General features: G+C 42.2%; 1 protein-coding gene across 11 annotated transcripts in view; it reads left to right on the top strand.

Moving 5' to 3' along the window:
* Positions 1 to 14,205, top strand: part of BCAS3 (BCAS3, microtubule associated cell migration factor) — a 318,264-nt gene that overhangs the window by 100,047 nt on the left and 204,012 nt on the right. For 9 of the 11 annotated variants that reach the window (XM_027698676.1, XM_027698674.1, XM_027698678.1 and 6 more), the window contains 2 exons: positions 4,852 to 5,002; positions 11,963 to 12,007. In XM_027698676.1, coding sequence (XP_027554477.1) covers positions 4,852 to 5,002; positions 11,963 to 12,007 — 196 coding nt within the window. The remainder of the gene's footprint in view (positions 1 to 4,851; positions 5,003 to 11,962; positions 12,008 to 14,205) is intronic. The other 2 variants (XM_027698677.1, XM_027698675.1) reach the window with 1 other exon arrangement.

The following is a 14,205-nucleotide window of genomic DNA, read 5'->3' as shown; positions in this document are numbered from 1 at the left end:
ACCACTTTAGTTTTTCATGTAAAGTGTATAGAGAAACTAAAATCCTTCTGATCATTACTTTCCTACCAGAAAAAAACAAATTGTCTGGGCCAAGTCCTCTTTGCTTTGCTCGCTGGCAGGGTGGAATTTCTTGACACCAAAGAAAAGCAGCACTCAAACAGGGAGGCAGGTCATATGTACAGATATACAGTGGGGCTGCATCAAACTAGTTCTTTCAGGATCCCATAACTCTGCCCACACGATGCTGATGCACAACATGCTCCTCGGGGCTGGTGCTTGGATGTGGAATCGTGTCTTTATAGTGGCAAAACTCAGGGTGGTTTTGCTCCTCTCTCCTCAGAGATGGGCTCTGACAGCAGTGCCCTCAAGTCCTCTGTTCAAACACTGACCAATTTGAAATCTGGCCTGAACTCATCAAGGCTCTTAGTTGATCAGAAGAGGACAAGTTACTGTATTAATTGCTTTCAGTCGATTGATTGCTTTCTGAACGGTGTTAGAAGCTTGCAAGTCTCACACATTTTCTCCTTGGGGTAGCTTTCCTTTCTTATCCAAAAATACAGTTTGAAAACTTTAAACGATTTGATCAAATGTTTGAAGAGCAGCTTATGGGTTTAATATGTATAAATAAAATAATCATAAATAGAATGGTAGCTGTTGATAAACGAGCACTGCAGTGGTGAAGGTGCATGGAGAGCTGAGGGTGACTCTTCCCAGAGAGGCCGTGGTGAGGAGGGAGGAGATGCCTGTCCAGCCATACCTGGGAGCTGCTCCTGATGGCTTTTCCACAGATGTCCAGCTCTGTCAAAAACCACTAAATCTTGCGAAGTTTATTTTCCTTATAGCATCTGTGTTTTATAATGGCGCTTTTAATTTGTTGTTTCTCTGTCTGCTGGGATTTCTTTTGTCCGGCCCTTTCAGGCCTCCCTGTTTTCCTCGCTGGAAGTGAGTCTGTCAATGATGGCTGGTCTGGGAATACAGCCCGGCCCGGCGGCCGCTCCCTCCCTCTGACAACAAAGCACATTGTTGTTTGCTCTCTGCACTTTTATCCTCAGCTTAATGCGTTTTGCCTTTGGTTATCCGCGGAATGAAACGTCTGGAAAAGCGTGGCTCAGGTTTTGGGGAGATGTGATGAGATAGGGGTGGGTTTGCAGGCTCTCAGCAAACAGGTAAAAAGGCAGAACCCACTGGTTTTCCATGTCTCTGTAGGTATGGAAGTTCATCCAGTGTGTAAGGCTGCACTTGGAAATAAACTTCAGTCAGAGTCCAGAGCCACGGCATCCTTGGCTTTTTTGAAGTGCCTTAGTAAAATTAGTAAGAGATTTACCAACAGCTTAAATTGAGACATAAGCCTGTTTTTCTTTTATTTCTCTCCAGTGGAAAGCTAAAAGGCTGAATTAGGATTAACCAGAGGAATTTTTTTGTCGTGGGTTTAGCAGGAATTCATACCTTGAGTGGAAATAATGCAAGTCCTGAGCTGTGGCCCAAGGCTGGAGAGGGAGTGCAGGCACATGAGAAAATAAAGCTGAGCCTAAACTGGCTTTAACGCATTCCGTGCACAGCTCTTGAACTCTGATCCGAACAACTCTTCCCTGGCAGCTCCTGGAACGACAAATACTTGACCCAAGGGACTTGCCTTGCCCGGGGTCCTGAGGGCTGTTGAGCACCGAGGGAAAGAGCCCCCTCCCTCGGGATGCTCCACTGGAAACCTTCAGAGCGACCCTGGAGAGGATGTGTTTGCCATGGAATTGGGAGGGTGGCCATTGATTTCCCCTGAATTTCTCTAAATTCAGCAGGAAGTGTCCATGAGCAGGCAGTGGGATGTGATCTGTGTGCAGCTGTCAGTGCACAACCAAGTCACCCCTCACAGCTGAATGCGCTGCCCACGTGTCCTGAGGTAACTGGAGTTCAGGGTTCTGTATGAAAAATATTGGATATTTCGAGCAGACTTAAACTTTGGCTTATTTGTTGCCCGTCCTTTGACAGTGAATCAACAACTGCTCGAGCTGTAGAAATAATGTTGATGCTTGACTGCATTCTTTGTGCTCTTTTGGCCTGATCCAGCAGCCCTGTGCACACACAACTCCTGTTTACTGCAGGAGTTTCCTACTTGGACAGGCTGGAGGAATGGAAGGGGAAGTTTTCCAATTTCTGGAGGGCTGCAGCAGCACACCAGAAAATTATGGGGTTTTCTTTAACCTTAATGGTCCACACCATCTTAATACTACTGGAGTGAGATTCTGAAGAACAACTTTACTGTCAGAAATAATCTCTCTCCTTCCTACAGCGTTCCAACTCGGAATTTTTTACTTCTATCACTTTTAATTACATTTTTTCGCAGTTAAGCAACTGAATGTTGCTGCAGAAAATACAGGCTGGCAGGCAATGGTTGTTGTGACATATGTTTGGTAGTTACAGCTTTTTCATTTGTCACAGCTGAATTTTTTTATCGTGGTTGGGCTGTGCATTACGAGCTCTGCTTTAGTTAATTTTTTATTGAGGTTTGTATGCATCAGATTAAGCTGTACTTCTAAATATATATTTACAAATTAAATGCTGAACGTTTTTTGGTTTGGTTTTTTTTTTTGCAAAGAGGAATCATCTTAGATTTCTGTCCTATTCAGCATCTCTTTTATACCTTTTCATTCTCTCTTCATAGCTTAGTGCTTTTTTCCCTTTACTCTGTGTTTTCTTATGTGTGAGGCTGAGAACTGCAGGATGTTGTAACTACAATTAATAAAAAACTCTGAGGGAGTGACTTAATCCTGCAGTTTTCTGAGTATCCCTGACTGCCTTGGGATTCCTCAGCTTCCTTGGAAGTAAAGCAGCTCATCCTTGTGTTGGAAGGACGTCTGAAAATTCCTCCTTTCTCTGCATGCAAATATTCCATTGAATCAGCCGAAGGTTTTGCATGTGGAAAACCACATGGAAGTTGGGAGTGGGTCCTAAATGTGCCTTGAGAGGGGACAGGGGCCGTTACCACACAGCCTTTGGTTCAGGAGTTCCTAGTTAATCATTATATTCCAAACAAGTAAAAGAAAACAGATTACAGACAGATTTGGAACCCCCTCTGCAGATACTGGTGGTGTTTGCTGTGCAAATGTGGATCAAGGGGAAGATGGGAGAGGGAAACACTCTCAGAGAGGCCTTGGCTGCATGAACAGTAACTAATTAGACAATAATGCACAAAACTATTCATGGGCCTTTCTGCAAGAACCAAGACTGTATTATTAAGCTAATCTTAAAAAAATTAATTGCATCTCAGTCTTAATTTAAAACTGAGCCGGGCTGTTGGGTTTTTCTGTTGTTTTTTTTTTTTCCTTTCCCTTTTCTTTTTATTCCAAGTTGGGGCAGGAAAATTGCTATTAATGAAATCTGCTCTCTGGGACTTCAATGGGCTCGTTCTTCATTAAAGCCTCGCCATTTCTCTTAAAACGTATTGAGCAACCAGAGACTCCCACAAAATCCACTCTGTAACTTCAGCATTTCTCTTATTGTGCCAGCCTGACATGCAGAGCTCTGGGGACTTTGCAGAAAACCCCCCAATAAAACCCCCCTAAGCTCACAGTTATATAGTATTAAAAGAAGGGTGAAGGAAGCCTTGAGTGTCTTTAGGATGATGAGACATTCATTAAGATTTTTCCGCCTTCCTTTTCCTATTTTCAATCCATCTGAAGGACCATTAAAGCCTTTCAGGCAGCTTCCTGTGAGAAACCCTTTGCTGTGCTGTTTTTCTTCCTTGAAAAAAGGTGGCTGCTCTTGAGGCAGATTGTATGGATTTGGCCTGGGATTTGTATAATATCTGTGTAGAATGCAGGGGTTGTTTAGGAACCTAATTCCCAATATGGCTCCCTTTTGATTAAGAACAAAGCCAGCGTTTCACAGCATTACAGGAACACAGAAAAACAAGTTAATGATCTAAACCTTTTAATTCATGGTTGCTTGTCTATTTAAAGTACTTTTGATTCTGCTATAAACAAGACTGGCCCCTTTTTTTGTTTAACTTCTTTCTTTGGTTTCTTCACATTTCTTTCTTTACTGTCCATGAAATTTGGAGCTCGTTTCCTTTTCCAACTGAAGAATGAAAGGTTGTGACTACAGAGTGATACAGGGAGTAAGAAAGCGTATCCAGACTGGGCGTCCATCCAGCACAGACCTCTTTGAAACAAGCTAAATTTAGGCTTCTCGGGGCTTTTCTGGTTGTGTTTTCCCTTTCCTTTTTTTTTTTTTCTTTTTCAGTACCTATGTTTCATTTTCTCCTTTCTGAACGAAGATGAGGTTTATGACTTTTTTGACACTTTCTTGATTTTTACATGTAGTTTGGCCTGGTTTTATTTTATATAGTTACTTGAGATTTTCCTCCAGCCTCAGTTCTGCAGATGATTATTCTCTGTGTCTTTATCCACTGGGACAACAAAAGCGACCTTTTCAGGACTTCCAATTACCAACACTGTATGTGGTACTTTAGGAAAATAATTCCTTTCCAGATATTCTTTTCTTTTTAAATAGGGAGTTGGAATCCAGAGCCTGTTCTTCAAATCGAACTCAAATACTTGTTGGTGAACAAAACTGTCAGGGCAGCAGCAGCAGCAGCAGGAATAATTTCCCTTCCATGGAAAGGAATCCTTGCTTATCCCCATGTATAAAATTAGTATTTGCTGCTTCTATTGCCGTTTATTTTTTATCTGAAGATGAATTTTTTTACATTTTTTTTTATTACAATGGGAAATAATTTTTTTGGTTTATTTTTTGGGGGTGTTTTTTTTTTTTAATCTTATTTCGGTCAGATGTAGAAATGCCAAATGAAGACAAAAATCCCAATAATGTGTTTTCTCACATCTCTGTCCCATGAAGGTAAATTGAACAGCCAAGACACTTACAACAACTTCACAAACAACAATCCTGGGAACCCTCGGCTGCTGCCTCTTCCAAGCCTGACTGTGGTGTTGCCTCTTGCTCAGATCAAGCAGCCAATGACGTTGGGGACCATCACCAAACGCACAGGGTGAGTGCACAAACCTTCCTTAACCTTCTTATTTGGGTTACTAGTGATAATTAGTTTTATTCCTTACTTAAATTCCAGTGTACGTGATTTACTTGGCAGCAGAAGGGGTTGGGGGAGAAGAGGAGATAAGAAAATGAGCATCAGATGAGTAAATTAAAATGCAGAGAAATCTCTATAAATTCAGGAATATTCATTCGGGTGGCTCAGGAGAAGTTTTCACACCAGGAATGGGAAGGAAACATAAGCAGAGCTGTATTCAATCAGAATAAAATATGGGTTTACTTTTTTTCCTTTGGAAAAGTTTGTTTGGATTTCCAGCCTTTTCAAGCAGAATTGATTTTTTTGACTATCAGAGCTGCAAAGACAGTAAAGGCAGGTTGAGCAGAAAGGCAGAACTTAATCCTGCTGTTTTCCTTGACCTTATTTTTCCTCTGAAGTGACTGTGCTGGACTGTGTAACTCACGTGTGGACTCCAGAGCCAGCTGCACTTTGCTACTTCTCACTGGGCCAGGATAAAGCACTTCAGGATATTTGTTGGGAAAAGCTCCTCTAAATATACATATAATTACTAGGAAGACTTTTGTGAGCTTCATAAACTATAACAATTTTAAGTTAATTCACACTATTCAACAGTTGATACTTCTGCTAAACTTCAAATCTCTTATTACAATTAACACAGAAAGCTACTGGGTGATGAGTATATTTTTTTCCTCTTAATTTTTTAGTCATTTGAATCTCTGAATATTTTCTCATTAAAAGTCTGATTCATCCATTAATTTACAGAGGGTTTTTACATTTTTAAGGAAATTAGATTGAGCATGGCATGTTGTTGGACAAAACAACTGGGAGTCCCTACAGCTTCCTAACATTTTCCTGCTTTTTGCCCAGTGCAGGCACTGCCTTCCTTTGCCTCAGTGCTTTCTTGCTCAAACTCTGCTCGTGAGGGGAATTTTTACCTTGTGTTTCGTGAACTGGGAATTATTTTTCAGGATGTTCCCCCTCTCCCTGAGTAATTCCCACATTCTGTGCTTCAGTGTCCAGGCCATCCTGTGAGATCTGTGTTGTTTGGGGCACTGGGTGGTGCCTGGTGACCATCAGAAGCTTGATCTGTGTGCACATAAATGTGTATCCACACGTGTCTGTCCAACAATCCACTCCTGCTCTTACCCATGGAAACTGGAATTTCATAGAGCCAGATCATGAGCTCTGAACACACACATGAGCTCTTCAGCACAGAGAAATCCCTAAACTTCACAGAGAATTGGAAATGGAGCTTAGGAAACAGTAAAGAAGCAATCTGAGGGTCATGTTGGGGTTTAACTTTCTCCACACACACATTTCAGCTGCTTATTTTTGCCCTTTTTTTTTTTTTCCTTTTTTCCTGCTTGCAGTTTAAACACAGGTGAGGGGAAAAAAGGTTGTGCTGCTGGTCAGGTGACTCTGGAAAGCCCAGCCAGGTGTGATGGGGATGAGGCCAGGGAGGGAGGTGGGATGAGGGGGAGGTTGGTGTGCAAGGAGGAGAACAGGAAGTCACAGCTCCTCAAAGAGGGGAAATAATGAAAATGTGACTTGAAGAGTACGGTCAGTGAAGGACAGAAATGGAAATCTGGGCTCCTGGAACTGGGATAGACACTTAGAACCAGATGGGACAAGGCAGAGAGAGGAAATAAAAATCCACCCGAGGGCCTGCCAGGGGAGGTAGGGGACAGGAGCTCTGGGGAGGAGCAGGACTTGGGAAAAAACACTTGGTTTGCAAGAGTAATTCATGCCAAACCCATTACAAAGGCTGTTTCCTGGATGCTTGGTGATAGCAGCAAACCTTTCTAAAAATGTGGCATGTGTAATAAGTCTGCATTACTTTATGGAATGTTTCATTCTTGAATATCTTAAACATATTCAGAGTGTTCATATTCACAGTTTTCCCATAAATTATACTATTCACTGACTGTCTCTGCCCCATTCTGTGCGATTTTAAAAGCTAATTAAATTTAAAATGCTCACTGAGGCTTATGCAAGGGGGGAAGACAGCAGTCCTGGGAAATACCCTGCTGTGTAAATAGAGTTTTCGTGGATGAGGATCATAATTTTCAGCCCAGCCCACGTCGCCGTGTCACACTGAGCCGAGAGCTCCCTTCATTTGTTCTGCATCCAAAATATCTGATGAAAGCCCAGCAAATTAACATGAAAAGCTGCATTTATAAAACACATTTAAGAGGAATGCCTCGCATCCAAGAAGCCTGGCATGCCTAAAATGACCAAATTGAGACAGCAGCCTTAACTTAAACCTCCAGGGGGCAAAGCGTGTGTTTAACATATTTAACATCTGCCCTCGTATTTCTGCAAACACATCGCACTGCGGGGCTGTGCAGTGTAATCTTCCGACAGGACAGGGACCATCTGCCTCACTGGGGGAGAGGAGGAGGCTGCATTACTGCAAATGGCAAAAGACAGATGTATTTACACCTACATGGGCAGCACCTCTGAGCAGCGCTCCGAGGAAACAAGGCTCTTCCTTGGGAGCAGCTGCTTAACCTTGTGACTGTGCAGCGATCAGAGGGGGAGAGGAGCTCAGAGCCAGTTGGCTTTTACACTCTCTGTTCGCTCCTTTTCTGCTGTTGCACCCTTAAAAATTAAAAAAATTAAAAATTAAAGATTTCATCTGTTGCAGCACAACTGTGTCAAATTCGGGATTGAAATACCTTATAATCGAAAGTGTGGATTTACCTTCCTTTTAACGTAGGAAAAGCTTCTTTAGTGCTGAACGTCTTCAGGGAGTCTTGGAGGTTTTGTTAACTGAAAAGTCAGGGTGGGTTTTGTTCTGCTGGTATCCAAGACAGCAAAATATTTTCTAGGTACTGAAAGGACTGATCAGTGCTCTTAATATCATGTGTCTGGGGCAGAGCTGCGGAGCGTGTCACGGTGCTTGACAGGTGGAATGGCAGTAAATTTTTTAGAAGTGTTCCCTGTAGCCCCCTGGGAATGAAGGAGGGAGTGTGGAATTGTGTCATGACTGTGCTGTTCATCACAGGTGCTTTTTTTGTGCCGTGCAATCCCATAGATTTTTGGGACGTGTCCTGATCAGTCACCGCTGTGAACAAAACCCCCGTTCCCGGCAGGAAGCGTCTGGGAGCGTCACCCCCTGTGCTGCCATCGCTGCCCTTTCCTTCTTCCCCTGCTTCTCTCCTGGCTTTTTCAAGTCTCTCATTGTAATTTCCTCACCTCCATCAAGCACTTCATCTCTGTCCCTACATTTTGCCATCCCATTGCTTGGCTTTCCTGCAGTTTGTGCTGTCAGCACATCCTGAAGGAGCAGAGAGGCTTTCCCAAAGGGGCTCTAACACTAATGAGTGAGGAAGCATCTGATGTTTTAAAGATTAGGGGGATGCAGGACAGCACAAGAGCTGGATTTAATAAGTCTTTATATATCCATGCCTCAGTTTCCCTCTCAAACTTTTAATAGTGATGCTGAATTCCTTGTCGGGGCTGGTGAATGGGTTAATTCATTGGTCCTTTACAAAGAGCTTATAGATTTGAAAGGGAGAGAGCTGGATGATCCATCTCGTTGTCTATAAAAGGCAGTGAATCAGAACATTCTAGAAGACAGCTTTGTGCTTTGCAGGAGCTTTATAAGTGTTCCTTGTGTTTGTGGGATGAGTTGCAGTTTGTTTCCAGTTGGTAAGAACGTGGGGACACGGAAAAAGGGAAAGAAAAGATACAATAATTGCCCCAAAAGAAAAACTCTCGTCCAAGTTGGCTCCTCTGACAGAAGTATTTGTTTTAAGTTCCTCCAGGGACATGGTCATTATAGTTGGATCATGCTTCACTCTCCAGTTCATCCTTGCTGGAGTGAACAGCAGGATGGAACCTGCATTAGTTGGGCCTTGTCAAAACAGAGGCATCCAGTGTTTCCTACAGGAAAGGGAGAAACTTTGCCTTTATCCAGCCAGGAGATTCAGACAGTGTGTTTTTAAACATGAAACTCTATCCCCTCTATCTTAACTCATCCCTCATTCCACCCCCAGCGAGGAAGGGGGAAATAGGTAAAGTGTCTGGTGCAATTTTACCATTTTAATATTTATGCTCAGAAAATCCCTGGTGTTCGGTTCATTTTGTGTCAGAGAGCTTCCTTTGTCCCAGGTTCTGCTGCTGAAGCAAACAAAAACAAGGAGTGCAAAGTCACGGGGTCACGATACAATTAAGTAGGAAAAAGTAGCTGAAAAAGTCAATTAAAAAGTTAAAAGTAAAGCTCAAGAATTCAACACCATTGTCTGAAGCTGGATACATTTTGCAGGTGTGTTTTATGTCACCTTTAGCTTTTACAACACATTCTGGGAATAAAGCAAGTGCTGTAATGATTTCTAATTGATATGAAATACAGTTCCTTGCACTAAATTTTGCTCAGATCTCACTGTTTATGAAAGGCAACGTATCCCAGTGAGAGTCAGAATAAAGGGCTGTTGCACAGCTTATTAAAAGCTTTTAAATAGCTTTTATCAAACGTTAGGATGCGAAATCAAAGTGTTTCAGTTTTCAGTTCGCCGAAACTCAGAACGAGGTGAGACACTGGGAAAACTCTGTTCAGAATTTTGAATCCTAAATCGTCTTCCTTCCCTGATTTCCCTCTGGAATTTCTCAGTAGCCACGAGGAAGGGGCAGCTCGGTGAGTTTGTGCCTTGGCGCCGCTCTCTGCCTGTCACCGAGCGCGGCCATCTGGTGCTGTCTCTTCGAGGCTGGGTTCTCCTGTAATTTGTGGGCTCTCTCCCTCGCTCTCAATTAGCATTCCATCCATGTTATGTGAAGGAAAGAGTGGAAAACAATCGCTTATATAAATATCAGAGGGGGGAAAAAATGGTCATCTTTAAAGGAGTCAGGTCTCGTGAGCAGAAAGGAAACGCTGAGTTGTTTTTCTCGCACTTAAAGCTTTTTTCCTGAGGCTCTGCTGTGGTCTTTGCAAGTGTAATTGCATTTTGTTCGTGATACAAGATTTTCTATCCCAAACCAACCAAACAAAAACCTTCAGTTGAAGCATGTATCCACCTGGGTCAATTTGTAATTAAAATAAGGAGAATTTGTTCATTTGCAAGTATAATCAGCTCAACGTAGTATGTTGTGGAGAAAGAAAAAGCCTGTGTTATCTTCTGAAATGTTCTAATGGGCTCAGCTAAGTGTCATTTGCTTGATGTTTGCAGACAGAGCCACTGAGGCAGAGAAGAAAAAAAAAAGTAGTTGCCAAAACATCCGTGATCACAATTTAGAAATTTAACTCTGAGCTCCCGGGCAGATCCCACCACTCTGCAGTGACCCTTCAGATTTACCCAAGCTACATTCTGTGTTTTAAATCGTGTTGGCTGTGGGTCTTGCAGGAGGTTTTGCTTTCAGCTAAATATTTAAGCAGTGCAACAGTGCTGGGCTCATCTTTTGTTGAGAGCGGCCTTTGACTCGGGCTGAGCGTTGGCTTGGGAGGAGATCAGACAGTTCAGACAATTCAATTGGGTTTTCTCTCTGTTCAAAGATGATATATTAGGTCTAGAAGGGTGGTTGGTTCTACCAGATGAGCTCTGTCCCCCAAAATGTTGGCTAAACATCTATTAGATACAAAAAACTACAGGCCAGTCCCTTACACAGAGCTCAGAAGCTCTTCATTGTGTTTTTGCCTGTAGTACTAATTAAAAATAGTGGTTTTTTCTGCAATATTCTATTCTTTATTGGGTTTTTACATCTTTGCATGTTGAGGGATGTGTGTTTTAGGTCTGTACCTTCACCTAAATGTTTTTTTGGGAGGATGCCTTCATTCATTGATGTTGTGCTCGTGTCAAATTTAGTTCACTGAATCCTTTTTTTATCAGGCTGGTATCCTTTTAACTGTGTAGGCCTATGGCTGAGTGCTTTAGTGCTGCACCTTTTCTGGGAGTTCATTGCCTGAAAATATTCCACCTGTTTCAACTGGCCAGGATTTATGGCTGAGTCAGGTTGTAAAAAGGAAAACGAGCCATCGGCATTTACAAAATCAATTATTCAGCGATTTTGTGGCTGATGTCACAGCCCAAATGAAAATCAGAGAAGCCTTGAGCATGTGAGTAGCTCCAAATTTGCCTCCTGCTCCTCCTCTTCAGATTTTATGCAAATGTCAGTATGGCAATGGCTTTCTAAAGGGAGATACCTGTTGAAAATGCCCTCGGATTCATGGGGTGATGCCACTTCAAAAACCATCCGCTGTGCAAAATACCTGAACAAAAACTAAAATAAACCCGTGGTGTAGATAAATTGTTGGGGTGGCCAGAAGCACTCAGCTCTATGTCTGGTGATTTGAACATCAGATACATCTGAACCAGGTTAGGGTTCTCCTTCCTGCATCTGTGCAAGCTTTGATGTGGGGGGCAGAAGATTTGCTGGGTCACAGAGTTGCTAAAGATCTTCAATTTAACATGTATTTCTGTCCTGGCCAAAGGCTGGAGTGATTTCCCCTAAAAAGGGGGCTTTAGGCTTTTTAATTTTGGATTCATTGTGCTCGTACCTGTTGTTGTTTTTACTCAGGACTTGCCTCCTCCCAGTAAATTCGTAAAACCGCCTCACTCAGACCTTCAGCGTTTCTCGGAAAACACCCCCGAATTTGTTGGGTTTGGTGCTGATTTCTCTGTCACTTTTGGCTTTAATATCTGACACTGCCTCAGATGTGTGAGCAGGTCTGAGGCAGGAGCCCTGAGCTGAGTCTAACTCGAGCTGTAACCCCAAGTCCAGCTTGCACGGATGCATTCCCTGTGTCCCAGCATGAGGAGCCTTCCCTGGGGGGATGTGCTAGGTGGGAGCTCAGGGTTCTGCTTCCAGGACAGGGCATCAGGAAGGGTTCCACAAACTATTCTGGGGACTTTCTGCATAAATCTTAATGGCATGATGTACAGTGGACTTGTTGGTAATGGAGTTTTCATCTAATTTCTGTGCATTTTTCCCCTTTCCGTGAAGACCTTACCTGTTTGGAGCAGGATGTTTTTCCATAAAAGCTCCCTGGTGAGTTCCCAGTTCCAACCCAGCATGCCTATAAATCCATTTGCTGTCCTGGCTGAAAATAACTCTGTGCTTAGACTTCTTAATTTTGGATTAATTTATTTGTTTACCTGCATGGCTGATCCATAGGTTTCCACCCCCATAATTTCACTTTCAGACCATGAGATGTGTGTTCACCACCGAGCATTGCAAAGAAATGCATTCACCTTCTTGATTTCTTTTTTACCTTTGAGAGTGCATTTAATTTTTAAGTAGCAGGGAAGTTGAAAAAATAAATTATTTCTAAGTGGGCAGAAATTACTGCAATGTCTTTCCAAACAAGCCTCTTTTTTTTTTTTTTTAATTCTATATTGCTTCCTTTATTATTGGAGCACTAAGTTGCTTACAGACAGAAAACATTGATGATGACCTCTGGAAAATAAGCCAGATTAGCAGTGAGTAGGCAGTAAAGTACTGCAGGGAGAGAGGTGCAGCAAATAAAATGGGCAGTGGAAAAAGAAAAGCTGATTTCACTTCAGCAAAAACCCCCATGGAATGATTTGGGTTGGAAGGGTCATCTCATTCCAACCCTCTGCTGTGGGAAACAGTTCTGTTAAAATCAGGATATTTGAAATAATGGGGGGTTTTGGTTTAATATGAAAAATTGCAGCAGGTTATAAGAATAAAGACAGGAGAAGAAGCAAGTTTGAACAAGTTTTTTGGGTTTGGAGCTTGATTCAGTGTTTGAGCAGTTCTACATCACCTCCATTTCCTAATGGGATGAGGGTTGGGTGGTCCAAGTTTTGGGCAGCAAGAACTGGGGAAGTGGGAACATCTTAGAGAATCTAAAAACTTTCAGCTTGGAGGTTTTGGGGCTCTGGGTTTTTTGGGACTGGGGGTTTTCTGTCTGTTTTTAATTTAGCTCGAGATGCTGCTGAGCTGTTCCTATCAGTGTCTGTTAGAATATTCTTATATGGCTCCTGGTTTTGCTGCTAGAAGTTGGTTCCACATTCATCACCCCTCATGTCTCTGCCAAAATATTATGTCCAGCAGAAAGAACTTCTTCAGAGCTTCATTGGGACACAAACCTCTTTAGGGAAAGGCTGAGGACAGTTATGGGGTTTATGGGAGCTGACCCAGGAGAAGCAAAGGCACTAAAAAATGAAGGAAATAGGGGACTTGCCTTAACCCTGGAGAATTTCTAATTACTGAAGCATCTCCCTAAACCCCATTTTTAAATGTAGATTATGACACAGCTCAGAATTTTGCCTGATGGGGCTCTAAGAGGCTCTGGAAGAAGAGTTTTGGCAAAGGATTGTCTGTGGCAGTCACCCCCTGCACAAATTGTTGTCAGCCAGAAATGAGTTGAGATGGAGGCAAGATTAAAAGGCTGAGATTAAAGGGGGAAATATATGAAATAGGCTCAAAAATCGTTGCCTGTCTTTCCCAAGACTCTTTTTGTGGTTTGTTTAATGCCAGTGTGAGCTGGGAAATATGGTCCTTGCTAAGTCTACAGAGAAATTAAGGATAAAAAACACACTTTGGGTGGGGGAAAAAATCATGTTGTTTCCATTAAGGTCTTAATGAGACCTAAAATTCTGTAAACAAAACGAATGTAGGTTTGACAGGGAAGAGCCTGATGAATAAAGGAGCCCACCATTCCTTTTCCATGCTTTTCCTTGCTTTGGTTGTGATGTGACAACTGGAAACGTGGCTGTGGTTTCCTTGTTTTAGGCACAACGATAAACTAATTAAAATTTATGTATTTGGAGGTGGATTCTTTTTTTTTTTTGGTAATTTTATGTGTAATTGCAAATTTCATCCAGGATTTTTCTCCCGATACTTTTGTTGCTGCTTTTGTAGTTGAGATAAAGCTTTTCCCTTCAGCAATGTTTTGGTGGGTTTAGTGTGGAATTGTGGATAAATGCTTTTATGACTCTCATGTGTTTGTTGGAAATATAAAATCAAAGTGATTCTCAATCTTTGCAGCCTCTTACTATTTGATTAATAATATTTGAATTTATAAGGCAGTTCATTCATATCATATATATATATGCAATTCATTTGTTGTTTAAAACTCATGTCACTGGTTTGACTGTGAACTTAAAGGTACATTTAGGAGCCAGAAGACTTTTGTGAGACATAAAGCTCTGTGAGGAACCCCAGTTGGGAACTGCACAGCCTTCTGGCTTTCAAAATATTTTACTCATGTTAATTCATAT

This window comes from Neopelma chrysocephalum, unplaced genomic scaffold (assembly GCF_003984885.1).
Source record: "Neopelma chrysocephalum unplaced genomic scaffold, ASM398488v2 Primary Assembly neopelma1_132, whole genome shotgun sequence".
NCBI lineage: Eukaryota > Metazoa > Chordata > Aves > Passeriformes > Pipridae > Neopelma > Neopelma chrysocephalum.
The sequence above is the reverse complement of the archived record's forward strand: the minus strand, read 5'-3'. Positions and strand labels throughout refer to the sequence as shown.